Source organism: Botryllus schlosseri, chromosome 11 (genome assembly GCF_051294905.1).
Source record: "Botryllus schlosseri isolate E-star chromosome 11, Bs_hap1, whole genome shotgun sequence".
Classification (NCBI taxonomy): domain Eukaryota; kingdom Metazoa; phylum Chordata; class Ascidiacea; order Stolidobranchia; family Styelidae; genus Botryllus; species Botryllus schlosseri.
In genome coordinates this window covers 9766781-9794625 of record NC_137246.1, presented here as the reverse complement: position 1 = coordinate 9794625, position 27845 = coordinate 9766781, and the positions used below count along the sequence as shown (strand labels likewise).

At 39.6% G+C, this 27845-nt stretch overlaps 1 protein-coding gene across 1 annotated transcript; it reads left to right on the top strand.

Moving 5' to 3' along the window:
• The first annotated feature begins 133 nt into the window (after positions 1–133).
• Positions 134–27355, top strand: LOC145451074 (heparan sulfate glucosamine 3-O-sulfotransferase 1-like). Its single transcript, XM_080329564.1, has 7 exons — positions 134–2686; positions 7545–7615; positions 11680–11843; positions 15373–15541; positions 19334–19521; positions 22410–22494; positions 24537–27355. Exons 1-7 carry the CDS (start codon positions 2476–2478, stop codon positions 24822–24824), a joined length of 1176 nt encoding a protein of 391 aa, XP_080185690.1. The 5' UTR covers positions 134–2475; the 3' UTR covers positions 24825–27355.
• The last annotated feature ends 490 nt before the right edge of the window (positions 27356–27845 follow it).

The following is a 27845-nucleotide window of genomic DNA, read 5'->3' as shown; positions in this document are numbered from 1 at the left end:
AATAATTATATTTAAGTTGTTATTGATATGTTCCAATAATTATCGAAGGAAAAATGTAACGCTGATTTAATTTGACTTTGGCAATGACAGTAACAATAGCCTATACTTATCATATAGGCCTAACTATATGAAAACCAGGATTAGGCTGCACCGCTCAAATGCTCTGATACCAGATCAATCTTCAGTAGATTTTAAAATATTCTACATAAAATTGTGGCACGTCATAGGTCCACTAGCTGCAATATATAACCCGACAGTTTTACGATGTCATGATGCATCTTCTCGCATGCATAACTCACTAAATAAAAAAATTAAGCCCTGCATAAAAACGACTTTATTCAAACATTTTAAAATGTGATTTTTTTCCGTGTCAAGCGTGAACAGTACAATAGTAAATTACATTTCCAAGGTGTTTGTGGAATGTCTGTCTGCAAGGTCTCGTCAAATAAGGCCTACTTGAAAACTAAACATTGAATATCCCTATTATTGATGCTACGGCCCGCGGAGTCATCAAAAACTAGGAAATTCGCCCGCGAGTACATTTGAGTTTGAGACCTCTGTTTTAGACAATCAACGTTGCTTACATTAAATTAACCCGCTGACCATCTATATCTGAAAAACTGAGTCATAGATAAATAGCCTGTGTCCTGTATCATCTCCGTAGTTTAGAAATGGCATGTCACAAAGCTGGTTAAGTTTCACGAGGTATATAGACATACGTTGCTTCTAGATCTAGATCCACACTTTACTGAAACGACTAACACTTGGTGGCGTGAAAAAATGTAAAATCATGGAATTTGAGCAGACTTGATTTGCCTTGAGTCGAGTTACCTTACATATATATGTTAATTGATTGGCGATTCGTCTTGCAAAATTTCAAGAGGACTAAACGTGACTCGAGTCAAAATTGGCATTGACTCGAAATAACTCGCGACTGGAAGGTAGTGAATTGATCCTAGCACTGTCATACCCATCCCCATCTACAACGATTTATTCATAGTTCCTAAATGTTTGCGAATATATTACAATGCTTCAACACATATTTTTAGGCAAGCAAAGTAAGTGTGGTTTTGGGGGTTCTGAAGTACTGATTCCGAATATGACCTTAGTTTTTTCAAATTGGATCTATTTTTGGAGATAATCCATGGGGCTATTTTAACTAAAATCTCATATTTTCGCTGTATGGGCTACATCAAAAATCGACTCAGACGTAATATAAAGTTCAGAAATTCAATTTATTTGTTATTTTGACACGCGGAAGACTGTTTTAAATCAAAATACATCAACAGAATTATATTTCGGGGTATTAGATATATCATAATTGGAGATTTTCACGGATATCACGTACATAAATAAACTTCAATCATGTATATAAGTACTTACCTAAATACTCAAATAACGTTGCGTAAATTGAATCAGTTTTATGTCAACCACCTATTTAAAATTCAAAATAATCAGTTGGAATATAATATTGATAACTTATCTTGAAGCAAAATTGGTTCTTTCACTATTTTCGGTTGTAAGCAATTTAGTGCAGTTTTTCGAAAGTTTCCCGCAATAGTCTGCCATAATATGATCGTCGCATCTGCACTGATATCTTTTTTATGATGTTGTGATGTATTGGTGGAACCTTTCCCCTTTCCAATTCCTATAATGAACAATACTGGCAGAAAATATATCAAGATGACTGAACAGGGACAGGAAGTGAGATTTAATACTCATGTTTTGCACCAAGGTTTCCATATGCGGATACCAATTCTTGGACCAACTGTTTGTAGTTGGGTGCTTTGTGATCTTCCAAAAAGTGTTATTTACTACATCCTAGAAGGGATTCCATGCAGCGAGCACCTTTCATAATATGAAATTGTAATCCTTAGTCCGTATTCGAATCTGAGATCCATCAAAGATTCCAGATGTAAGCTTCTCGTTTGATATGGATACTAGATATACCCACTTTGTTGGCTTTACGGAAAATTATCTATTTACAAATGAAAATAGATGAGACACATATGAGTATTGCTTTCCAGGGACAAACTTAATAGCTTTATTCTCCTCTTGGTAGAATGACCAATTGCTACAGGAGAAAATATATTTCCATTGTGCAATAGTACAATTTTTAGTCTTCATAAACTTGATTTTTATCAAACAAATTTCTCGCATCAGGTCATGTTGATATTGATGGAATAACTGAGAACGACATGAGCGTTCATCATAGTCAATTATCTATTTATGCACAGTATAAAAGTAGATTTACTTCCTACCAAGTGAAATATTCAAGGGAAAATGCAGCGATTTTAAACTATTTTAGGGGTATAAATATCTTCTTTTCTAGAGCCAATCTGGCAAAACTAATGTGATATTTGTAATCAGCAACCTTGAAAACCCCAGAAACGGCTCCTATAGATGTTCTGCCAAAATTATTTATTTTTTATTTTGTTGACCAGTCCTATTTATTAAATATTATACAATTAAACTATGTTCTTTAGCAACAGATTATACCGTTTGAATGATATGCTTCCCTATCCACCTCGTACCAAACTTCGATGGGGTGTCGTATTTGTTTCGTGCGTGCTTCTGATTCTACTGGCATCCACACTGCGGGCAAAGGCAGGATTTTATGTCTTGAAAATATCCAAGGACAGCGAAACGGGAGATACAATATTTGATGAATACTCAAAGAATCAATGTGGGTATATGCAAAGCGGTTTGGCCCGCGTGCCTCTATGTGCCGCGATCCTGATATACTATAAGGTTACCATACGTCCTCTTTTTTGAAAACTTCGGCGAAATGCATGTTACAATTATAAACTGAGATACAGGAAATTAGTACTCAAGTAACTTTCCGGCGGGTACTTCGGGAGTTGAGCCCGAAAGATGACATTTGTTTAGTCGACCAATTGCAAACTCGGAATAAATTGACCAATCTTTTCGAGATTTTACTACGATATTTCACGGTCTAAAAATTTTGAAAAAGTGTCCTCTTTTCAGATTTCCAAAATATGGTAACCTTAGATTAGGAGTTCCAGGCAAGCTTTGTTAAAATAATTAAATAATGGCGCCAGGTCTTCTTTCCTCAGCAAAACATCATTAGAGCTCGTGCGAATAAAATCATGCTTACTCCTGCTATAATTAAACTCGGACAGATTCGCAATAATGTCATTCTGAAAGTCATCCGCCCTGCAAGACAATTATGGGAACATTATAATCTATTATTTCGGGAAGCTGTGGAAAATTTCGGAAGGAGATTATAATATTTCTTTGTCTTAACCAAATTATTTCCACACGGTATTGAGGCCCAAATCCATGGAGCTAAATTGTAATGTGACATCGTAATGAGAACCAGCCACCCTGCCACGTGGATAAAATCACTTCTCCATTCATAAACATATTCGTGATACAGAACCGAAATACACCTAAACTGCTTCCATTGGAACTATATCAAAAAATCTTTTCGTATCTATATCATCATCGACACAAGGCCGCAAGAGAGATAACAATTCCCAACGGAAAGGCGACGTTGTCAAAAATTACGTAGCAATGTCAATATTAAAATTTCAAAACGAGAGATTCTGAATCGCGACGATAAGTTCAGTAATACATGTTGACCAGGTCTATCAATGATCCTCATTGATGAATTGATCATAGATCATGTGCACAAGGATACATGGATGCAGTACTTGAGACGTAGACGAAACAATCGGATAAAAACTAAATTTGAACCTGGTGATATACATGCTGTACCGGAAATCCCTCTGTTTACAGATATCAGGATCACTCAGTCGATTTCAAAGTCTTCAGGTGGTAACCCATTCTACCCTTAAAATGACCAAAACCATATCGTCATTATTGTTTTGGATACACTACTCATTGCTGCACAAATGTTGACCTAATAAAGAATCGCAGGCCGTTATATCAACGCGTTGTAGATACAGTGTTACGCTGGCGAGTCGGTCATTTGCAAATGTTTTCACGTGAATAAAGTTAGACGCATATTGCTTTATTCTGTCATACAAACGAATATTCTAGTAGGCTCTCCATAGCAATGTAAATCTGACCGATTAACTAATTGTAGGCCGTGCTAATGTCATCATATTATCACGAATTACAAATGCCACACAGTTCTATATGCCGATCTGTACTACCTACTAGTTCAGTACACGGCATAGGTCTCCGAACCAGTGTTGCCACTCTAGGTTCCTGAAAAAACACAAGATTGTGTCGTGAAAAAACACTAGATTGGCGAAAAAAACACTAGATTAGTAAATTGCAGGAACAATTTGCCGTTGCCGAGTAATCATGATGACCAAGGTACAAATCCATAGATAAGAAGTGTTCCACACGTGAATTCTATGCATATGTTTGATTATTCAACGAAAATTAATCAAACGAATTGATATAATGCATGATTATTCAACGATAATTAATGAAACGAATTTAACAGAGTAAGAAAAAATCAAATATTGCCCTTTCGAATTGAACGGCGTCATACAAATTATCTTTCGATTGTACGACATCGATCACACATAAGTATCTTTTGTGTGGCATCTTGTTCACTACCGTATATACTGCATGATTATTTAACGATAATTAATGAAACGAATTCAACAGAGTAAGAAAAAATCAAATATTGCGCTTTCAAATTGTACGGCATCATAAAAATTATCTTTTGATTGTACAACATCGATCACACATAAGTATCTTTTGTGTGGCATCTTGTTCACTACCGTATATACTGCATGATTATTTAACGATAATTAATGAAACGAATTCAACAGAGTAAGAAAAAATCAAATATTGCGCTTTCAAATTGTACGGCATCATAAAAATTATCTTTTGATTGTACAACATCGATCACACATAAGTATCTTTTGTGTGGCATCTTGCTCACTACCGTACATCTTCAACCAGACAATGGGGAGGTGTCCATGTGCAGCATACTTCATTTCCATGCATGCAGCGGAATGTGGCAATGCCAAGAGATTCGTCATGAGCTTCCCCAGTAAAGGGAATTTCGATTCACCGGATCCACTGTGCACATATTCCAATTTTTGCCAAAATTCTATCGGAGGGCATTGATTGATAACCTGCCGCTCATTTTGCGAATTTGTCAAAGCAGCCCATTCTTCCGACAAATAATTAAGTTCATCAACTAATATCACAGAGGGTAATTGCACAGCTAGAGGAACAATTGATTTTATTTTTCTTATTGTTGACAAGACTGTTAACGGAATCAATCCACTGAAGTATGAAAGTATGCTGTCCTCGGCAAATGAACATCTTTTCCGAATCTGCTGAGTGTGTTCAACAAGAATCGAGAGCGCATTATAGCGAAATCGCTTCATTTTTTCCGAGGCTTTCGCTCAAAAGTACGGATTCACAGCGCACCCTTACGTATTAATTGCTTGTTACTACATCACAACATAGAATTGTTACAAACAAACTCAGCCAGAGACACCAAATTTCCTTATTAGCCATTGATGTAACGTATAATTTAGTAGTCTAATGCTAAAATATTCCTTGCTCGCACAATTGCAGAAAAACACTAGATCAGCAAAATTGTGCGAAAAAAAACACTAGAACACTAGGACGACCGAAAAAACACTAGATCTAGTGTTAAAACACTAGGAGTGGCACCACTGCTCCGAACAACTGATCCAGATCAATATCTCACAATTAATTTTACTGATTGTGACGTAATACTGTCGTGCGGCAAGATTCACCCGCGACTCTCGAATAAAACGCGCCTGGAGCGGCGCTCCCGCGCGGCAACGCTAGCGCGCGCCGGCACAAGAGCAGTAGAATGAATGAAACGAAGACGCGAGTGGCGACAGCGGGTGAATGTTGTCTGTGCGGCCTCCGCCATACTCGATTCAGAATCGAATCAGTCAGGTACTCGATTTTGCCCAGCCCTAGTTACTATCAAATATCTATCTTTTCTCAGTCCATGTGATTTGATTTAGCGGTAGAGCTGATGTAGCGGACGTAACTAGAAAAAGTAAGGAGGAAATGACAACTGGCAATCTATAACATCTCGGGCTTAAACCCAATCTATGACGATTCCTGACATTTAAGCATATTTCGCAATTCCCCCGGACGCACTTTTAACACTAAAATCCCATACATGTCCGGGAAAATCTGGACGTATGACAATCCTAACAATCTCCATACCTACAATAAGAGTTTGCCGAAAATATCCATCATCTGTGATCAGAATATATAGGTTGTCGGGTATACCTTTCTTCCATTAAGAAAACTCAATGAAATCTCGAAAACTAACGGAATTCATCATTTGCAGGGATAGTCTAGTCTACTACGATACTTACAACGTCAGGGGCGTCATTGGGTACCGCAACAGCGATGTTTGGTTAGAAACAGTTAATTATCATCATAAACTAAAATACGGGTTCACGGCTGATTTCAGTAAACAAATATTTAGTGCTCCAAGTCTTGTTGAAATATCGGCCTTCAGCAACACACCTTCCGCTGCTTGACATAACATCGTCATGAGTAAAGATGGCCACCTATCACGGCACTGATTGCATTATTATACGAATGACGATCTGGAAACGTATGACGTAACAGTAAAGTACAGACGTCAAGTACAGACCTTGCCATTCCTGATGTAACAATGGCAAGAAATATGGAAACAGTGACTTATGAATTTAATTGCTACGGCATACTTTGATATATCGGCTTTCTTTTGAACCTGGATACGACTAGGGATGCATTTAAAACAAAAATCAATTTAAAACAAACCTGTCTAAAACAACGCCGTTGTTTAAAAAATGGTTTTTAATATATTTTTTTAATCCATGGAGTCACGAATATTCAATGGTGACGTCATAGTCGAATGACATTGAGAATAGATAATATAGAATAAATATAGCTCCTTTGACGAAATATCTGTACTATTGCTGTTGATCCGACTATTTGGAGGGTTCCAACTAGGGATGGTGCGAACCCCTAAAACGTTCAGGTTCGTCTGAACGCAAACCTTTATGAAAGGTACTGTGTGAACGCGAACGTGAACCTTATGACGTAACATGACGTCATATTGCCGATTACATCCCTACATTTCAGGCCACATAAGCCACAATGATTGCTTTAGTTAGGTAGCCTATACTTGCTGACGTTTTAAACGTCACCAAATGTATCAACTGTAGCAATCATGTGCTATAATAAAATCAACATCTTCCGTCGCTTTGCCTATAATTTCGACGAGGACTTACAAGGGACTTTATGTAGTCCAAATTCCAAGGCACTTCTCGCAGTCCGGTCACAACCGTGTCGCGGGCTGTATTTGGCCCACGGGCCGTACCATGCCCAGGTCTGTTCTAACGTTTTATCTCAAATAACAAACGGTCACTGAAACGTGAAAACGCAAAGTTGTATAACCGTGGACGTAAATTAGAAGTGAATAAATATTGTTCATATTGACCAGCGTATGGTCTACTATAGCGAACATCCACCTGCACTTTTATTTGGGCTTCCAGTTCAATGGTTGCTGGCATCTGATCTTATATACCTGATCTCATCCGTTATAGCAATATCCAAGCTACAATTTCGGGAGAAAAACTATCTTGACTACATGGACAGTCTGAAAGAGCAGGATCAGGTGAAAGTTTAAGATATATTCTACAGCTAATCTGCAAAATATAATGTACATTTAAATTTTCATTTTGAAAGGAAAGTGGTCAGTATGCCTTACTATGCGAATGGTTCTCGTAAATAACGAATTTTTTCGCCATCACCAAGTTCGGGTTAAAATTGACCCTACCTGAACAAACGTTTAATTAATGAAATGTTGGATTGATCTTATCTGCCATGCATTACTAGACCAGGGGCTCTTGAACTCATTTTTTCGCGGACTCTTTCATGTATTGTTGGCGGTTGCGTGTACCCCCACAATTTCAGAAGCCCATGACTAAAACGAAAGAGATAGGTCATTACATCAAGCTCAATCTTATTTAGGCTATTCCTTGCCCTGATAATGCTAGCTAATGTCTAGACAAGGAAGTCACAGTTCCAGTTTGATAATGTGTTTCAACATTCCTCTAAAACTAGTTCACGGCCCCTAACAGGTCCCTGGACCTAAGTTTAAGAACCCCTGTTCTATAGAACATGTCATGCATTATAAATCGATATATCGTCTAATTGAGGCTATTACCTCGTCGCAAGAACGAGGCCAGACGTGTCTTTTTTCTCTGTGTTTTGATCTTTCCAACTTCGTCTATTTATATATCCTTTGCCCATTTTTTGCCAGATGGATTCAACGGGGCGTGACGGTAACGCTTTTAGATATCTTTCATCTTTCTTTCATGCCTTTGCTGGATTTGGTTAATTTTGACCCCAACCATCGACATTCGTAATGCTACTGCACCCAAGTGATCTGTGATGGCGAAGTGGATACGTGTAGGTGGTAGCAGTAGTTGTAACGTTCGGAGAAATGAACATCATATGTATATTAACTCTGGCAATTTATTTTGACCTAAAAATGGAAGATTTTGACCTAAAAAACCAAAAATTTTACATTTTTTTTACCTTAAAAAATTTGAGTTTGACCAAATTTTTACTTGACCTATGCAAATTAGGCGTTTTCCTACATAATGTTAGAATTGTACTACTTATCTTCATTTCTGGTTCGAACTGTCTGTCCTTACGAAGTAGCTAGGCCTGAGAAAACTTTTTTGACTCAAAAAATGGCAAATATTTTCATGAAAAAAACTTCATTTTTTACGAAAACTGGCACTATGAAGAATTCCAGTAGTTACATTACGTATCATGGTAGAAATAATTTAAATCTGTTGTAGTACAAGGAAAGATACTTTCCTACATTCTCGGTCAGAAAGTGTCTGTCCTTATTACGGAGCTTGTCAAGAATGGAGAAAGAACGTTCAACACTAGCACTGTTTTACCTAATTTTGACTTTATTAGACATTTCAAAAAAATTGCCCTAATAATAACATCATGCAAGAGATTCAAGTTAAAATATGAATAAGCACTATGAGTAATGTGGTGCCTCACCATTCGTACACCTTAGCGATGGCTTACCAAACACGTATACGTATCCAGAATGCATGATTGAACGAAATAAAAATCTCAAATTAACTAAATATACATTTCGCACGTGGTGACAAAGTCGATGGCTGTTTTTTAACGGAAGCCCAGCACCTTTAAAATGATATATTATTAGGCTATATTGATTGGGCTATAGCAGTGATTCCCAAGTGCGGCCCTGAGGGCCGCATGCGGCCCCCAGATAGCCTTCTTGCGGCCCCCAACATATATTAAGAAATCGAATAATGACAAAAATAAAATTTATATTTGTAAAATACTCTTGCTTGGCTTGACCTATGTGGTTTTTAATTATAGAATTGCAGGAAAGTTGTGAATTGTGAGTATCGACTGCTAACGTTATGTCACTGCTGTTTCAATGCAATGTGCCCCAACTTTCCAGTTAAACGAGCAGTAGCTATATATATAAATAGGTATTGATAACTTTCAAAACCGGAGGAAAATCTCTCCCTCGTGGTCGCTTGACTAAAAAGAAAGAGGCTCAATTCCCGGAAAATACAGTTTTTCTTTCACATTAACACGTGGTTGACTGAAAAAAAACTTCCAGGTCCAGCTCCGAAATAGCCGCCGTCGCGTTCCTACAGTGCTGACTTAATGTAATATCAGTCGAATTTGGCCCTACGTAATCAAAATCCTCAAAAAAGAATACATTTGAGCGTCCTCCGAGGACACTTTAAAAAAATCAAAAAAGAGGACAAATCATTCTAGAAGAGGCCGTATGGTTTGTTTTGTTTGTTTGTTTTGGGGTATTCATGGTGTTTGTCGACTACTATGGTCATTTGTAAGACACCGCTGACGCGGATGAGGTGGCGAGGAGGAGCCTAGGTAAACCTCCAACACTTAGGTATGGAAGTCGACCTCGGTCGGACTCGAACCCGCACCCATTGGTGTTGCAGCCGCGGATTATACCACTGCGCTATCTCACCACCTGGGCCGTATGGTAACCCTATGATAACTAGATGTGCAACACGTGACTCACGGTTGAATACGCCGAGATGCATACTGCTTAGTCGGCTAAAAGCAGCATAATTGGTAGTCCTGTATTCAGGGCCGTAACTGCCGCACCCCAAACCCCCCAATTGAGGGAGCCGAGCTCGAAGGGGCCCAAAATTATTTCGTGAATTGGCATAAATTATAGAGTATTTTTTAAAAATTTATGCAACTTCTTAAAAAAATTTTCGCGATCTCAATTCGCCGCATATCTTGATTATTGGGTACTCTTCCCCAAGAAAAAATACGCAAGATTTATAGAAATGGGCATATCAGCGTTGGCCATGACCGCACCACAACGCACCAAGACATTTAAAGTTTTAGGCCATGTAACATGTGACTACAATAAGTGTGAACGATCGGCAGCGAGGAAGCCATGGCCGTAAAGGACTGCTTTTATGCTGACCAAAAACTTCGAAATACCAAAAACTTCGTTATATATACAAAATACATATAGGTTTATTTGTCCATAGGCGCCTAAATGACTGGCGCAGAATGTTCACGTCTTGGCAATCTGAACCTATCAAGATGAATACCATCCCGCAGGAAAGAAAATTACATGCCAGCGAAGAAATACCAATTGATCTGAAATCGTGTGATCTTCCAGTTTAGTAGGTTTGGGCAATTCTACATTTTTTGATATAGCAGACAGGATGTCACGGAATAACATCATGTGAAGAAATCATACCTAGGGGTCTGCCCGCCCGAAGATGTTTAATTTTATGGGGTCTGCAGTTTCAAAGACACTCAGCTCTACCGGTAAATTGGATTACATGGGCAAAGACGACAACCACGCAATTCCCGATCTTATTCACCGAATTTATCATGAATTATCGAAATATTCGGGCGTCGCGCTGTCTCATTAAACAGTACAACTTTGATTTCGTGGCAAAAGCGAACAACGTCATGCGGGGTCAGTTTATCACCCTATGGGAGCCCGGGGTCCTGACGAAGTGCCGTTACGTTCCTGCCAACAGGTACCCCCGGATATGTTTAATTCCTATTGAGGGGGCAGATACCTTTACAAACACACCTCACTCAACTCTACCGGTAAATCAGATTACGTGAACAGAGACAAGATGAAAATTGATAGCAATACATGCAACTCCCGATCATATTGACCCATTCAGTCATGAAACTAAAGAAATTTTTCGCGCTTCGCGCGTTTAGACGAGAAAAGCTGATTCACTCAACAGACACTCAATGCAGCAGATAAGTAGCGGTAAACGGTGTACAGTTTTGAAACCTCGCCAGGGCAATAAAACTACTCCGAAATAGCCATTATGACTGTTTGGGTCCGTTTCAGAGCCGTAGTATTCGTGCGGCCCCGACCATACTCTGAAATTCTAAATTTGGCCCTCACACCGAAAAAGTTTGGGAACCACTGGGCTATAGTAAAGACCTATTTTGTGTATGTGATAGACACGCATGCAGCTGCTTCATGCTATTACCGATGTCATATATCAGGTTTCGCGTATACAATGGTTAATTCTGTCATTGGATATACATGTAAAAGTTTTAACGGTTCAACAAGCTTTTCCAGTAGTGGCTCGAATATTCGTTTTAAGACTTGATAGTCAGTATACGTCGTTCAATGCAAACCTTGTAAAACAGGCAAAGAGCCAGCGATTTCCTGACGTCATCAACATTGGCGTGGAAAAGTGTGGTACAGGATTTCTTCGAAATATTATGATACAGCATCCAAAGCTCAAATTTCCTCCTAAAGCAGAACCTCATTTTTTCAGTCTTTTTTGGGAGAAAGGACTCGACTTTTACAAGTAGGTTGGAGTAGGTTATTAATGGCGGTGTACGCGGTCGTCTGACTGCGGAGTCGCTTCCAACCTCGTCTACGGACTTTTTCAATGTATCGATTTTGACTTTGACTCCTACTCAGTGAACTTTAAACTCATGGACTCCAGCTCCAACTCCTAAGACTTACTTCAAATACGTCAGACTACAGCATTCCTGTAAATCTACTCAGAATAATTATACGCTTTTTACATCTTAGTTATCGTTGATGTAAAGTAGGGTTACCATAGTTTGAGATCTGAAAAAGAGGACACTTCAAAAATTCTGACAGCTGTATTACTGGCTAAAAATGGAAAATTTTTCTACCAATACTTCTGTGTTGACTAAAAAAGTCATCATTTTCATCGACTCTCGCATTTCCTTCCCACTTATATACAATTCTGCTTACCAATTCTGCCTATAAGTCGACTTTTCGGTGGAATATTAATACTTTGTCTGCAGAAAGAGGACAAATTACCCCAACAGAGGACATTTAGGCGTCCGCCGACGACACTTTCAATTCTGTGCAGAAAGAGGACAAATCCTCTTAAAAGAGCACGTATGGTATAACCCATTGTAAAGTGAATCAACCTATTTGTTTCGAATTTAATGAAGTTATGGTCGCAGAAAAAAATAGCTTTGTGAAGGTATGCCCGAAACTCGATAGCTCCTATTACTGCGACGGCACTTTTTAGCAACATGTGAGAACATTTCGTTCGGTTTTAAAAAGTAGTAGGAGTCGGATTCAGATCATTGCAACAAACTACGAGACCGACTCATGTCCGGAGATATTGCTAAACGCCGAATCCGACTACAATGGGTGTTACAAAATGTTTGTGACTCCGACTATACTCTGTAGGAGACAGATTATGCAAACCCCATCGGCTTCGACGGCTTGTTGTTGATATTGCCAATACCGTTTTATTCACACTAGCGTTAGAACTACAGTAGTGCCCTACAACAAGGGATGCATTTAAAACAAAAATCAATTAAAAACAAACATGTTTAAAACAAGGCCCTAATTTAAAACATGTTTTTATTGTTTTTTTTAAGCCACGACGTCACGAATATTAAATTGTGACGTCATAATTGATAGACATTGACAATTGAAAATACAGGGTAAATTTAGCTCCTTTGACGAAATATTAGTTCTATAACTGTTGAACCGACTATTTTGAGGGTTGAAACCATCCCACTACGATATACGTCGGCTATATTTGGTGGTAATTGTCCGTAGGCTCATACAACATGTTTACTGGAAAGTATTTACACTATTATAGCCTAATTTTACAATTAATAAAAACACAATTTAAAAAACGGCCTTTGTTTAACACACTGTTTAAAACATGTTTTAAACGATGTGTTTCAAAACACCGTTTGTTTTAAATGCAACCCCATACCTACAACTATGCACTCATTCCTTTATAAATATCGTTTACTTTTATATTTTATTTCCTTTTATGTACAGCCCCCTAGTTTAGTAATGATATGTTGTTGTATTCGGCGCTCTGTAAATTGATATATTCTTATTATTGCAAGTTATATGTGCTATTATGCTATTTATGCGACGTTCAGCCTCTACTATGGATTTTCGATCAGCGAAACATGAATAGGCCTGTGGTAAAAACGCCTGTCTTCGAGTGTACGGGAGCTTGTAAACTATATGGTGCCATCTGAGGGGATCAAGGTTATTTCCATACTAGAGCCCATTATTTTGCCTAACTTCGCTTTGTTACGTGTGGACTTTAATATTTCTGACAAGATGACGTGATGCTCATTATCAAGATCATCCCTCAATCTAGCTAGCCTACACTGTGCAGCAGGGGTGGGCAAAGTTTTGGGCTTACGGGCCGCATTCAACATCTAAAGCCATTCGCGGGCCACACAATCCTAAATTTAGATTATTAGGCAAAAGGCAATATTGTCATCAAATCATTTAGCAGTGGTTATTAAACTCAATTAGATACGCCCTCATTTATGATAGTGAAAAACTTTGCAATCTAGCAATGCTAGCAATCCCAACGGATAGTTTGATGGCAATGAAGGTTGTGGCTGTAGACGAGAGAATTATGATACACGAAACATGGACAATATACGCAGCAATAAGCATGAACTGGAGGCAAAGTCGGGCGAAGCGAGAAAAAATTTTCTGTTTAGTGCAGCTTTGCGCCTCCTTTCAGATGCTTTCACGTCCCCTGCCTCCAGTTTGAGAACCACTGTCATATAGTGACCGAAGAAATACGGAGATAATATATAAGTAATATATCAGTAACCAGTTTGTGAAGAAACATACTCGTGGACCGAGCATTCAACATCTAAATCCATTCGCCTGCCGCACTATATAAAATTGGGATTATAAACCAAAACGCAATATTGGTATTTGATTATACGATGAGGATGAGGAAGTTCGATATATTTTTATTTAGAACAAACCAACCATTGATTTGATTATAAGGTACAGGTACACGCATCAGAAACATTGGCGAGATTTCATAAGCTGCTGGTCAACCTCAATATAACCAATTTTCGAAAAAAGGGATGAAAAGTCGCTTGTCCCGATTCTTGCAGCAGGACGGAGATTTGAATCTGTGAGCAGTGATCTGTTTATAGATTTGCTGATTCTACTTTTGGTTCAACCCCAGGATACAAAATGCTAACATCAGCATCATAACCATGTTAGCTTCAAATATGCTCTACATAGATTTCATAAATATAAATACTTCTGCACATACAGAGACCGAATCTACCTACCGCACGCGCGAATCGGTTTTTCAAAGTAGGCCTACAGCACTAAAAGTAATCAACTAGCTGGAGTGGCCAATGTAAAATTACACTCGTCATCCGAAAGTCTGTAATGTTTAGCAATTGAAACCTTTTAAAATGCGTGGGCCCTGAGGTCGGGCTATCGCACCAGCAATCAAATACATCAAATAAATACTAGTAAGAATAAAACTTAAAATTATCATGGTGAAATATAATGAGAAAAAGTTTAATCGAGTCCCTGCAGCAATTGGATTTTTTAGGCGCATTTTTTCAACATTTTAAATATGATTCTTGAGCCTTTCGCGGGCCGCACAAAATGGTGTCGCGGGCCGTAGTTTGCTCACCCCTGCTCTGTAGGTACAAGATGATATGACTATATGCTGGTTTAACTATAATACGAAACTGTCCAAGCTAAGTCGAACTAATTCAAAAGGATCATCGCCTCCAGTCTCGTAGTTGGATGCATCAGATCAAAATTATCTATAACAGCAAGAACGCTTCTCCATAAAATCGAACAATGAGGGAACTCAAACATTTTCTGAGCAATGTCAACATGATATGTCCACTCTCTTTAGCAGACCCACATGAATTTCCATATCTGACAGAATCCCATGAGTACACACGGACCGGCCGGTTGGTCGGATGGTGCCCATCCCCCTCTAGTCTAGGTTTAATCTATGGTGAAGTGTCGTGTTTACATACTAAATCCACTGTTATGAGTCATCTATGAATGAATGTGCGTAATTTCCTCTTCAGACGACTGATGCCGATGTCCGCTACGCATGAAACGGTCATGGAGAAGTCTCCGACTTATTTCCGCTATTTTTCCACCAATAAACGGATGAAATCAGTCTTGCCGAATGTAAAACTGATCGCCATACTTTGTGATCCAGTGAACAGAACAATATCTGACTACGTTCAAGAAGTAAGATCTGCATTTGAATACACTTTTCTTCCTTGAAAAAACATCTGAAAAGGGGCATTCTGGCACAATTCTCTCTAAAAAAAACGTGCGAATATCTTTCAAAATTTTATTTTCAAATGCCACATGCAGCGAATCGCCAGGGTTGTAACCAAGTCACAAAGTTCCGAGACATGTTGAGTCATCTCAACTTCCCCGAGTCCAGTGAGGGAACAGAGGGGTTGGGTCCCAGTCATAGTGTTGAGACTCGAGTCCGTTTCCAAGTCAACGGTGCGTTGTACAGTTTCGAGTTTAAGTTGTATTCAAACTTCTTTCTCGGACTATACATGGGTGATATCGAATGCCTCGCATTCATAATATACTAATTTTCCCCACTCTTAACAATTCTAGGCCTATTTTAATAGTACCAGTACAAAAACGAAATGCCGATAACAATGTTGCAATGAAATGCTTGTCTTGACCTTCCGAGTTTCTAGTCATATTAGGTTATCGGGCCATGCGCAATGACTCGACAACAAGTCGAGTCAATACACAAAATGATTCGCGTCGATTCGAGTCATTTCCTGTCTTGTAAGACGATGACTCGAGTCGATTCATGGCTCGAGTCATTACAACCCTCGTAATCGCATTTCTACTCATTGAACTGAGAACGTTGCCTTCAATCACGGGCTATGCATTCTGCTTATAGCTTGCAATTGAAAGAAAAGAAGCTGATTTTTGTGTGTAAAATCTGTTAAATCATTTACATGCATGGGAGATGTGGTACGGATGGATCAAATATTGGCATAAAATAAACAAAAACTGTCCCCAAGAAAGAAGTTTGCGAAGGTCCAGCTACGCGATAAACTTGATAACTTTCGAAAGAGCAATAGTATTTTTTAGTAACATTACAGAATATTTGGTTCGATTTCAAAGTATAGTAAAAGACAAACCCGCAACATTTTAACAAACTCCGACTCCGACTCAAAAGCATATTACGAGATTTCGGTGACTAGGAATCCACGAAGAAAAGAAATTATTGAATACCGACTCATCAGCCCTGGGTGTCTGGGCCTGCTGGTCAATCACGGTGAAAATAGGAGATATCCACAACCGTACTCGGTGATGTCATTTTGACCCCGACCGGTTCTGCAACGGTGGCGAGTAGAGTAGCAGTACCTTCCAGCATAGGCCCCGAGTTACGGGGTGGCGGTGATACATTTATGGGGTGGCGGCCACCCCATACAATGAGATTAAACGCCCGCCGTCTGCGATTTCAAATCATCAGCGCTGTCAATTAGCGAGTCCGTGATACTGCGTAAATGCCAACTATTTACCATAAACCGATACGCGCGCGAATAATTGAATACGCAGCTTCGTTGGCGACGACGAACTAGTGCGAAAGCGCCCAAATAAATTGTAATCCGTGATTAGTAATCAGACAATCGAAGCAACCTCGTTTACGACGTTGATTTCGACACGTTTGCGCTGAGAAACGCCATCTTCTCTCTCGACCAGACGAGCGAATTCACGTTCTCCTTTTCCTAATTATATTTGTATTTGCTCCCATATTCGTTTACAAAATAATGCTTGAGTTAGTTCCATGATAGTCTCTTTAATTGAAGGCTTGGAGTGCGAACTAGGATAGTGTGTTTATGTACGCCTGCGAATTGAAAGCCATTCCTGCGCAAAGTGCACACTGCACATATAGCTCTAACAACCAAGTTTTATAGGGAAATGCAACAATGCAGCTCAAACGTCGTTATAATGAGCAAACAATTGTTACGATGTCAGACTTGGAACCCCATTGTGCTGTACGCAAGCTGTGGAATTACTGATTAGATGTGCGCTTTCTCGTTAGCTATCATCTGTAGGCTACTAATTCTTGTCCGCTTTATACACTCGTATTCCCTCGGTGTCATTTGTCAGTGTTTGATTTGGTAGTAATACTGCGCATTGTGCTGTGCACGGCGTTGAATTACGTTGTCACGAGATTCTCGGTGGCGCAAATTTTGAATTTACTCGATTAGTTTGAACTTTCTACGTTCCAATAAACTTCATTGCTGGATGGACTCTATCGAGCAGAACCATATCGCGGATCCAATTTCAAACCTTTGGGATATGTATTTCTATTGATAAGATAGCGGCATGCGCCTATATTGCTCTTACTGCAATAACACGTGGATAATTAAAAGCGCACCATTTTGCGATCAAATTCGACTGGCTGATCGGGGCCTACGTAGGCCCCGGGATGATATTAACCAGCGCTTGTCGGCATAAAAGCCCCAGGTATACGTAGCCAGGGAGTTTCTCATTTATACCTAGAAATCCCGTCCTTTTGATATGCCAATTCACTAATTGGTATTATCGATGCTGCGTACTGCAAATTAGCGAGTATCATTTCTATGCGAAATGGGTCATCGATATCTCATGTACACTATAGCCGGTGCTTTGATTTAGCGCGTCCGCACGCAGGCCTGCTACCGTCCGCAGAAACACTTTCGCCAAACAGTAACAATATCTGAGTGTAATATAATATTGTTTGTGTATATGTATCTTTTTGATAAAAACTAACGCCCGCGTCTGAACAAATTGTGCTCGTTGCCATTGCCAAATCTGGGTATTAGATGTGTACATGTACAAATTCGACCTCATCATTAGAAACGTAGATTTCTTCGCGCGTCCTGGGAAACGCCATCTCCTATCGGGATTTGACGACCAAATATACGTCCACCTTCTACAAATTACAGTGAATTATTTGCATCGATGAGGGCCGCAAGCCGCGTTTAAAATATTTTGTGAACCAATTTCGTGATAAATATTCTCGGAGCGCAAAGTTGAACAGTGTTTTATTGTGTGTGCGTGCATGCTAGTTAGAATATATTCCAGTACCCGTAATATTAATCCAATTATGATTTGCGAACGTAAATCGGGAAATGCAGCAATGCAGTCAAAATCGATGTTTTAATCAGCAAAACCAATTGTCGCGATGCGAGTTACTCAATACTAAGTAAAAACCCATCGTGTTGGCGGTAAGCGATAATTACTGATTGGCCGCGCGCGTTTGTAATCATAATTCTTGTCTGTCTTTCGTGTTCCAGAATTGTCGCGCCGTGTTACTGCTCAGTCCAGGGACGAACGCCGAGTATGCGGCAATCAATGACCTAATTTTACAATCATCTCAGCGGGAGATCGCGTTGCGTTGTGTGATGCGATATGCGTGCACAGACGAATCTCGCTTATTGGTCGCGCCCCCACGTAACACTGATTATATGACTTGTTGAATTGCAACTGAATATTAGCGTCAGAATGGTCATTTCAAAAGGACGGGGTTCTGCGTTTCAAAAGGAGGGGGTTTCGACACCCCCTGGCTACGCGCCTGCCGCCACCCCATGCAAAAATAAAAGTCGGCGCCTATGCCTTCCAGCATCTACACTGCCTGAGCTTTATTTAGCTAGGATCCTCATCGCCATCCTGTATTAGTCGATGCATGATATACAAAGCCTAAAAGGAAAGTGCGCTCTGAATCGGCAACTTATGAATAGTGTTATTATTGGCCTACTGATGTAAACTGACAATTGAATTGTCGGAAAACCATGGATTGGATACCTAGCTGCGACGGTGTCCATAACTCATTACTACTGGCTTGTTTCGTATCTCTGTGCCCTCTTAGACTCTCTCTCTCTCTCTCTCTCTCACACACACAGACACTAATTGTTTACTTAGATCTTAATTTCGATTAATGTTCTTCGTGATATATGATGCAGTCTTAGGTATATAGCCTACTGCAAGTGAAAGTTGAGTATTGCACTTTAGACGATGTTGGGGAATATTCCAGAAAATTCTACTTTCGATTCCCACATACCTAATATGATCTCCACCACACGTCGGATGATCACGCATCAGGATGACGACGAGAGAGTAATCAGAGCCATTCATATGTTTTTCACCAAACGCGCCTCGCATCTACTATCAGCAGCTTTGTATTATTATCATTTGACAAGGTAGGTAATTGTTAATGTTATGCCTTCTTGATCGTATTGACTTGTGGACTTCGGACAAGCGTTGGCACTGATTTCATGTCGTCACTCAGAGTTCGTGATGACCTAGCTTCAACTCACAATAAATTGCTTACTTGAAAGCATTCCATGACTGTATGAGGCTATGGGCTACTAAAAACAGACGGGGTCGACGTGGTCGTAGTCGCTGATGCTACCCTGTATCCTTCGAGACAGACTACAGTACACCAAATATAAAGTGGAATGCGATGAGTGGGCCCACCCTGAGCTAATAAATAAGATATTGTACCGTAATATCGTACCTTCAATACGTCATCCGACTATGCAATATGCATTTCGATTGAGCGCGCTTGCAGCGGCGTTGTATACCAGATCAGCGCAACATCATAATTAAAATAATCCGTATCGACAGTGGTCGGATTCAGCCGCAGTCACACCTGGTTAGTGGTCTAGTTACATCAAGGACTTATTGTTGTAACACAACCGGTGTTTGTGGTAGAACGGGATGACAAACAAGTTGAATCTAATCTTTGCGTACGGCTATTTACGTTTCCCAATGCTTCTATCAATAGCCTATTATTGTGTACTGATATGCTACACCGTCGTATCTTGACTAAATATAATAATATATTTACGAGTTGGGCCTTGTAACGTCATTCGTCGTCGTTAATTCACAATGGACATTAGGGCTCTTCAAAAATGACTTTTTTTCTCAAATCGTACTGGCTATATATATAATTTGGTTCAATTCCAACCAGTGGAAGCGGAGTTATTGCCGTCGAAAAATTTGGATTTGAATAAAATAGTATTTACGGTGACCGATTCTTTGTTTATTTATTATAATTGTGCTCACCGTAAATACTATTTTATTCAAATCCAAATTTTTCGACGGCTATAGCTCCGCTTCCACTGGTTGGAATTGAACCAGATTTGGTGAGCATCGTTTCTATAGACATCCTAACACTTTCATGGGGTGAACAGAAAATTTTCAAATTTTTTATTATTTATTTTTATGTCATAAATAGAAACTTTCTTCTCCTGTAGCAAAGCGGTTGGTTACTGGCTGGAATTGAACCAAATTTTGTGTGTAGGCTTAAATTAGGTAACCTAACAATATTATTAAGTAGCCAGTACGATTTGAGAAAAAAAGTCATTTTTGAAGAGCCCTAATGGACATTCATGGAGTAATAAAAACAAAAATATGCCACAATATCCATCTAACTATTAGATATCTAATTCATTACTATATTTACTGGCACGCAAAATGAACTGTGCAAGTGGTAAAAGAAAGAAACCATTGAAAAATTAATTTTGCAGAAAACGAAAACATTATAATGAATATCTATTGAGCATGAATGAGCCGTCCGCTGTTTTCAATCAGATACTAGTTGAGAAATGTCTGGATTAACCTTGGACAGCGTCACCGTATTATGCGGTCGAAACGAAGCAGCGTGATATCAATCGGTTAATTACAAAAGAGCTTGTAAATATTCGAGATAGATTTGGCATTTCAGAAGGTCGGGATTTCGGTTTCGACCCCCGACCTCTCTCGCGCGTACGACACTACACACGATGTACCAACACAACAGTCGAACAATTCGACTTCTGATCGGGTCTAATTGCATGCAACCAATGATGGCCAAGACGAGTACATCAACACAGATCATATGTATGGCTTTGAGTGTGTTTTGACGGAACCACAGAGCGAAATTCATTGAATCCCGAGTGTTCCGTATGACACCGGTTAACGACCACTGTTCTATAATATTCAGTCTCCTTCATATCGTAGCAAATAGCGTAGCTTACCCATTCTCTGTTTGATATTATACCGGTCGTGTTATAGCTTGCGTTGTTTTATATGGGTAATATTCATTGTATATATTGTAAGGTGTTTGTTTATGGCTCAACTGCTCATTCTGCTAATCCGTATAAAGGATTGGGCAACCTGTGGCCGTAGAAGGCAATTTGTGCGGCCATGGACATGAAAATTGAATTTATGAATTGACTCCCGAATTTTTGAGAGATTAATTAATCTCTTTGAGATTTAATTGATCTTGAAATTTTCTTCGCGCGAGGCGCGATTCAATGCGGTTTCATATTTAGATTTTAATATAATAGTGCCATTTGCAATCTGAGCCCCAGCGTACAGTTGCGAACAGTGGAGGAAAATGATGCACTCCAAATAGTAATACCAACTTGGAATGGAATCTTGTGCTCCTCACGAAATATATTAGTTTCTGGTACGTTTGGGAGATTCCTATATCTTACCACTATACCGGCAATCCCGATGGGAGGTCAAGAAATAACAGCATGCAACAAAGTGACTAATAACAATTGGCCCACCCAAATATGCAGCATCATTTAAAACTTACTAAAATTTTCGAAAACACTCCCTCCATCAACCCTTCCGGTTAATCTAATAATCACATGGGCTGAGAGAGGATATATATTTGATAGTAATACGTGAAACTACTAATGTTAATGACGAAATTCATTCGTGAATCCGGAAAAAGATTTCGCGCTTCACGCCATGCACCATAACCAATCACAGTAACTATTCATTACATGACCACTAGCGATTTCGATACGTATAGCAAGACGATATGAAAAAAAGTAGATTAGTCCGGAGTTCATCGGACATAGACATGGACAGTTTCACATGGGTATTTGGTGCCCAGTTAGTTCATTGCGACTATATCCTGGTATGCCGCCGTAGGCTACATATGTTAACGAAACGCTGCCGCGAATAGTAAAAGGTTCGCCACCCCTGTGTTAAATACTCCCAGTCGGGCATGCAACATGAAACCACTTATGGAATGTAGTTGAAAATCTGAATTTTATGCAATTATGTAATACTTTTTCACCGTATTTAGGTGGTTTCAGTCGTATGACCGCAGTCAATTCTTCATAATCGACGGAGCCGATCTAATTACCAATCCCGGGCTAGTCGTGGAAGAAGTAAGATATGAGAAGTGCTGCTAGATGTAATAACATCATATTTTTAATTTGTTCTCAAAAAGCTTTTTGAATGACTGATCAGTAGCTGGTGTCAGTTATGCGATTAAACCGATTCGAATATGTTGGAAATATTTTGTGATAACATAAACAAGTAAACAAACAACTATAACAGAGCAGGTCATGAGAACCTTTCTCGTCAAAGGAGCCATGCTGGCCCTGTATTTTCAACTATAACTCCCATAGAACTATATAACAATGTCAATCAAGTACGACGTCACAATTGATGATTATTGACCATCATGGTTGCACAAAATCGAAGTTGACGACATGGGATGTAGGAAGTATGATCGGCATCGGCAACATTTACAATCATAACATAAAAATGGAAATGGTATCGTTGCTTTCTAGCCCCCATACCAGTGCACTAGAAACAGAGTTTGTCATACTATCTGGTAGAGAAATGTAACAATATGATAGTCTGAAACAGGGGTGGCCGATCAGCGGCTGGTAAAGCATAATTTTGCGACCGTCTACACGTGATTCAATTGGCGCACGTTGGCGGCCGTCCACGTGTAATTTGGATTTACGAATTGGCTTAGAAACTTCTCAGAGATTTTAAATCAACTTGAAAATTTTCTTCGCGCTTCGCTTCGGGGCGACCTAAATTTTCGATTTGGATATAACAGCGTCCTTGTAATCTGAGCTCTACGGTGCATATGCGAGCCGCAGAGGAAAAGAATATGCCCCGTAAAGAAATGCCAATTTTAATTCGCGTAGGTCTTACCAATAATATTTTTCTTGTAACGTTTGGGCAATTCCAATATATTTTGAGTATAATGATAATCATGCTGGGAGGTCAAGAAATAACAACATCCAACGAAGTGATGCATAACGATTGACTCACCCGAAGATGAATTATCAATAATTATGTGCTCTAAATTTTCGATCAACGGTAAATCTGATCGCATGTGCGGAGAAAGAACAAATATTCGATACTAATATGCTCAATTGTTCATCTACCAATAATATTTGCGGATATCATGCTGAAAGAGAAAAAATCCTCCCGATCGGCTCAGCCGCGGGCATTGATTCTCACTCATATAACATTACCACTTGCGATTTCGTAGGGGAAAGCAAGCCGATATAAATAAAAAGTTGAGTCAGCAGCTCGCCGTTACCTGTTCCAGCGCCTTCGAAACTTGTGACCAATGAAGTGCGTCAGAGTTTTTTTGGAAGAAGAAAGAAGACAGGGGGTTGCTTCACCATAAGAAGTGGTGTTGATCTACCTACGGCGGTGCTGACAAAGTGCTGTTTTAGTCACAGGGATATACCGATCCACTTCTCGTTAATGATTGGTGATGGCTAGCGTTGCATTTAAAACAAACATGTTTAAAACCAGGCCTTTGTTTAAAACATGTTTTTATAGTATTTTTTAAAATCCATGACGTCACAAATATTCAATTATGATTTTATAGTGGATCGGCGTTGACGATTGAAAATATAGGGTAAATATAGCTCCTTTGACGACATATCCGCGTACTATAGCTGTTGAACCGACTATTTTGAGGGTTCCAACCATCCCATGTATCCTGTATCGTATACGTCGACTGTATCGGGTGGTAGTCGTCCATAGGTACATGCAACGTGTTTTTGGGAAAGTACTTATACAGTTATGGCATAATTACACAGCTTTAAAAAACATTTTATTTCGAAGTCCTTCTTCAAAACACTTTTTAAAACATGTTTTAAATGCAACCCTAGTGATGGCACAGAAACCGCATAGTTTGTCCGCAAAGGAAAGTCCCCCAATCGCCAACTAAAAACATCGACATTTAGCGTCCAGGTGGTCTGCTACGACAGCCCACTGGAAAGCGGCCGTACGCAATATAAGTACTTCAAATGCGGCAGTGAGTAACATAAAGGTTAAACAGTGAACCCCCTGCTCTGGTGTGTATGCCACGGCCGTATTCGCCCTTAATTCCGTTCGAATCATTGAAATATGCCATTGTATTTCTAAAACTGAACTTCACGATCTCTCATAGCTTCAAGACTTCCTTGAGATACCCAAACTGATAGTATCGGAGGATTTCGAGAAAGACGATCGCGGCTTCTATTGCTTCCGACCTCCTCACGTCACTGAAGAAATGGGAAGGCGACGAATCGTTTCAGATCGGCTTTCGTGTGCGCATAAGGGTTCGAAGGGACGAACTAGACTCGGAAGATGGGAGTACCAACCTTCAGCAGATACGATCAAACAGTTGAAAGATTTCTTTCGCCCTTTTAACGAAAAGCTCTATAAGCTCCTGGGTAGAAGATTCAAATGGCAATAACGCCCAGCAATGCTTCATACGCGAATAACTTATGAGATGGCCGATGCATAGATCTAAGAAGCAATCAGCACCTACGAACCTGGCTAAACCACCATACTAAAGTGTTACGAGGGCGAAAAGAAAGTATATAGCGATGGTGTTACTTGATCAATCACCAATAAATTGCTGTTGTAATTTGTGGGTTCAGGCGATCGTCTTCATCAGAGGTGTCAAACTCAACTTGCGTCGCGGGCCGGATTGAAACCGGCCCGGACCAAAATGTTACCTCTAAATCCGTGACCTTGTTTTTCATTGAATACTTTAATATCAAGCTTATGTTGGTATATTACATTATATTACGGACCATAGATGTTCAATTATTCAATTCTAGCAACACCTTTATTCGCAAACAACAGAATTGCCAAAAAGAAATACGGGGATTGGTCATTTGAATGCCGACTTATATCTTTAAATCGCGATTCGGTTTTCTCAAGGGGCCGGGACCTTGTGATACATAGGGCTGGGCAAAATCGAGTACCTGAGTGATTCGATTCTGAATCACGTAATATGCTTCGAGTCGAATCGAGTAATCGATTATCACTCATTATGACGTCATAACAGAACGTAATACGTCAAAGTTCAAATATGTACCGTTTATGCCACCACATAGAATATAATGCCTGTTATTCTTCTCATAAATGATACTTTGGTATTTTTCGACCATACCGATTTCATTCCACTTGGTGACAATGTTGTGGGATAATCATGACTTCGGAAATGTGGTACGTCCAGTTACCTTCGTAGCTTTGTACGATATGTTTCGTATGCTACGATACCACCAATCAAGGTTTCAAGGCTTCAACAGTGGATGATAGTATCGAAACTATAATTCTAGATGATTGATTAACTTTCAGTGGCGATAAGCGTATCATTTCAGTACTCGAAAAAATCGACTTTTGCTACTCGACTCGAATCATTAAAATTAATACTCGATTCAGATTCGAGTACTCGAATCATTGTGCCCAACCCTAGTGATACAGAATTGATGCAGCAGTGCGACCACAGATTTATACTGATGTGTAGACTGTAGCCTAACTCTAATATTCTCTATGTGTCTTGCATATAACGGTTCACATTGGCGTTTTCGCTTCTATATGAATAACTGGGTTTTGGTCTATTTGTCCACAACACTCGGTACGTTCACTTTTTTTTTCCTCATCGGAATTGGGTATCAATGTCAGTGACGCGTTGCAAATAGCAACTAGAGTGAAACCACAAGTCCGCTGTCGAATGGTCATATAATGTCGCCAACGACTAACGATGAACATGAAGACTCGACATTTGCTGTATTGAAGGATTATATAATGAAAGTATTTCTTACAAAAAAATCTAGTTATTTGTTAAAAATATACTGTATAATATAGACATTTTGAAATCTACTCATAATTGCTTCGCGGGTCGGATAAGATCGTCTGGGGGGCCGGATTGCGGCCCGCGGGCCGTATGTTTGACACCCTTGATCTACATTGTTTGCACAATTTCCCACCGTCACTTCAGTCACTTTGAAGAAGCGGTTGCGAACTTGTTGTTCGCGAAGGTGCTGAAAGTGCCTTTTTTAAATACTTATCATCTTTCCGAATAGATGTCGAGTAGGTCTGGATAAATATCATGGTCCTCTTTTCAGTGATCAGCCTCGACAGAGCGGTTGTTCTACTTATCCCAACCACCGTCATATATGCAGTTTGCCGCTCATAGCTAATTGAGATGAGGTATTGTTGAAAAAAAGTTCGTAGCAATAGTCTTAAACGTCACTATATATTCATCGATTGTTATGTGTAGCACCATATCAAACTTTATTGACAAGTACCTTGAGTCAGTGTTGGGATCAAGTCACTACCTTCCAGTCACGAGTCATTTCGAATCACTGCACATTTAGACTCGAGTCAAGTCAACTCAAGTCAAGTCACGAGTCAAGTCACAATTCAAGTCAAGTTGCCTTTTCGGAGTATGGGGCATTATTGCTTCATTGCTTATTACTTCAAGTCTCTTGTTGTTTACCTAACATCCTAACAAGTGCGTTTGAGTCGATACAACCACAAGTTTCAAATCATAATGGTGCGATTTTTGATATTGAGAACTACCAGAACGATGACTTAAACTGGTCTTGCTTCTAGGTCAAAATATTGCGTCCCGGGGCATTTTTCCAAGTATATTACATTTCTTAATGTATCTGTTATTAATTGCTGCTTGTATTCGGTTAGATGCGGTGAGAGCGATTTTTTGCTCTTAATATTGGTGGGAGCAGTGTAACAGAGCACCTATTAGGAGTGCATTTGTATTGAGGATTTATGCAGAATACATTAGACAGCGACGCGCGGTGAGGTTACTGGCTGGTGAGGCCCTGCCCCCCACACACACACACACACACACACACACACACACGAAAAGTACAACATAATTATTACGCAATGATGTTGCTGACGATTACCCCTGACGACTGTCAGCCGAAAATATTCGTGTTCATTTCAATATGAATATACTATTCAATTGTATATTGAAGTTCTGTACCTCAAGGGAGCTCTTTAAATATTTCCGCAAGGCGTAAGCGGTACAGTGAATGTCAGCTGCGTATCCTAAATCAGCTGATAAAGATAAAGGGAAGATTGAGAACTGCGGTATCAACAACAGCCTTTTTGAAGGCTTGTATCGCGAAAAAGGCGTTGCCAGCATTTATCAGAAGCAGTATAAAAAGTACAGCGCCCGCCTCATTTCTAGAATGGAGCGAGCGTTTTTATTTGATGAGATTGGGAAGAATGAGAAGTTGGATACTACTCTTCGCCGTGTATGTCGATCGCTGCAGAAGGAAGTGCGTTCTATCATGTCGTTTTTCGACTTGATTCGCTTGTCGTTTTTTGACATTGATAGATAGTGGTTTGACTAGATGCAGCGTAAATATATATTAAAAAGCATAAGCATTGGACCGCATCATATCATACAAATGATAGCTTTGCTATGGAACAGTGGCTATGTACCTCTTTTCCC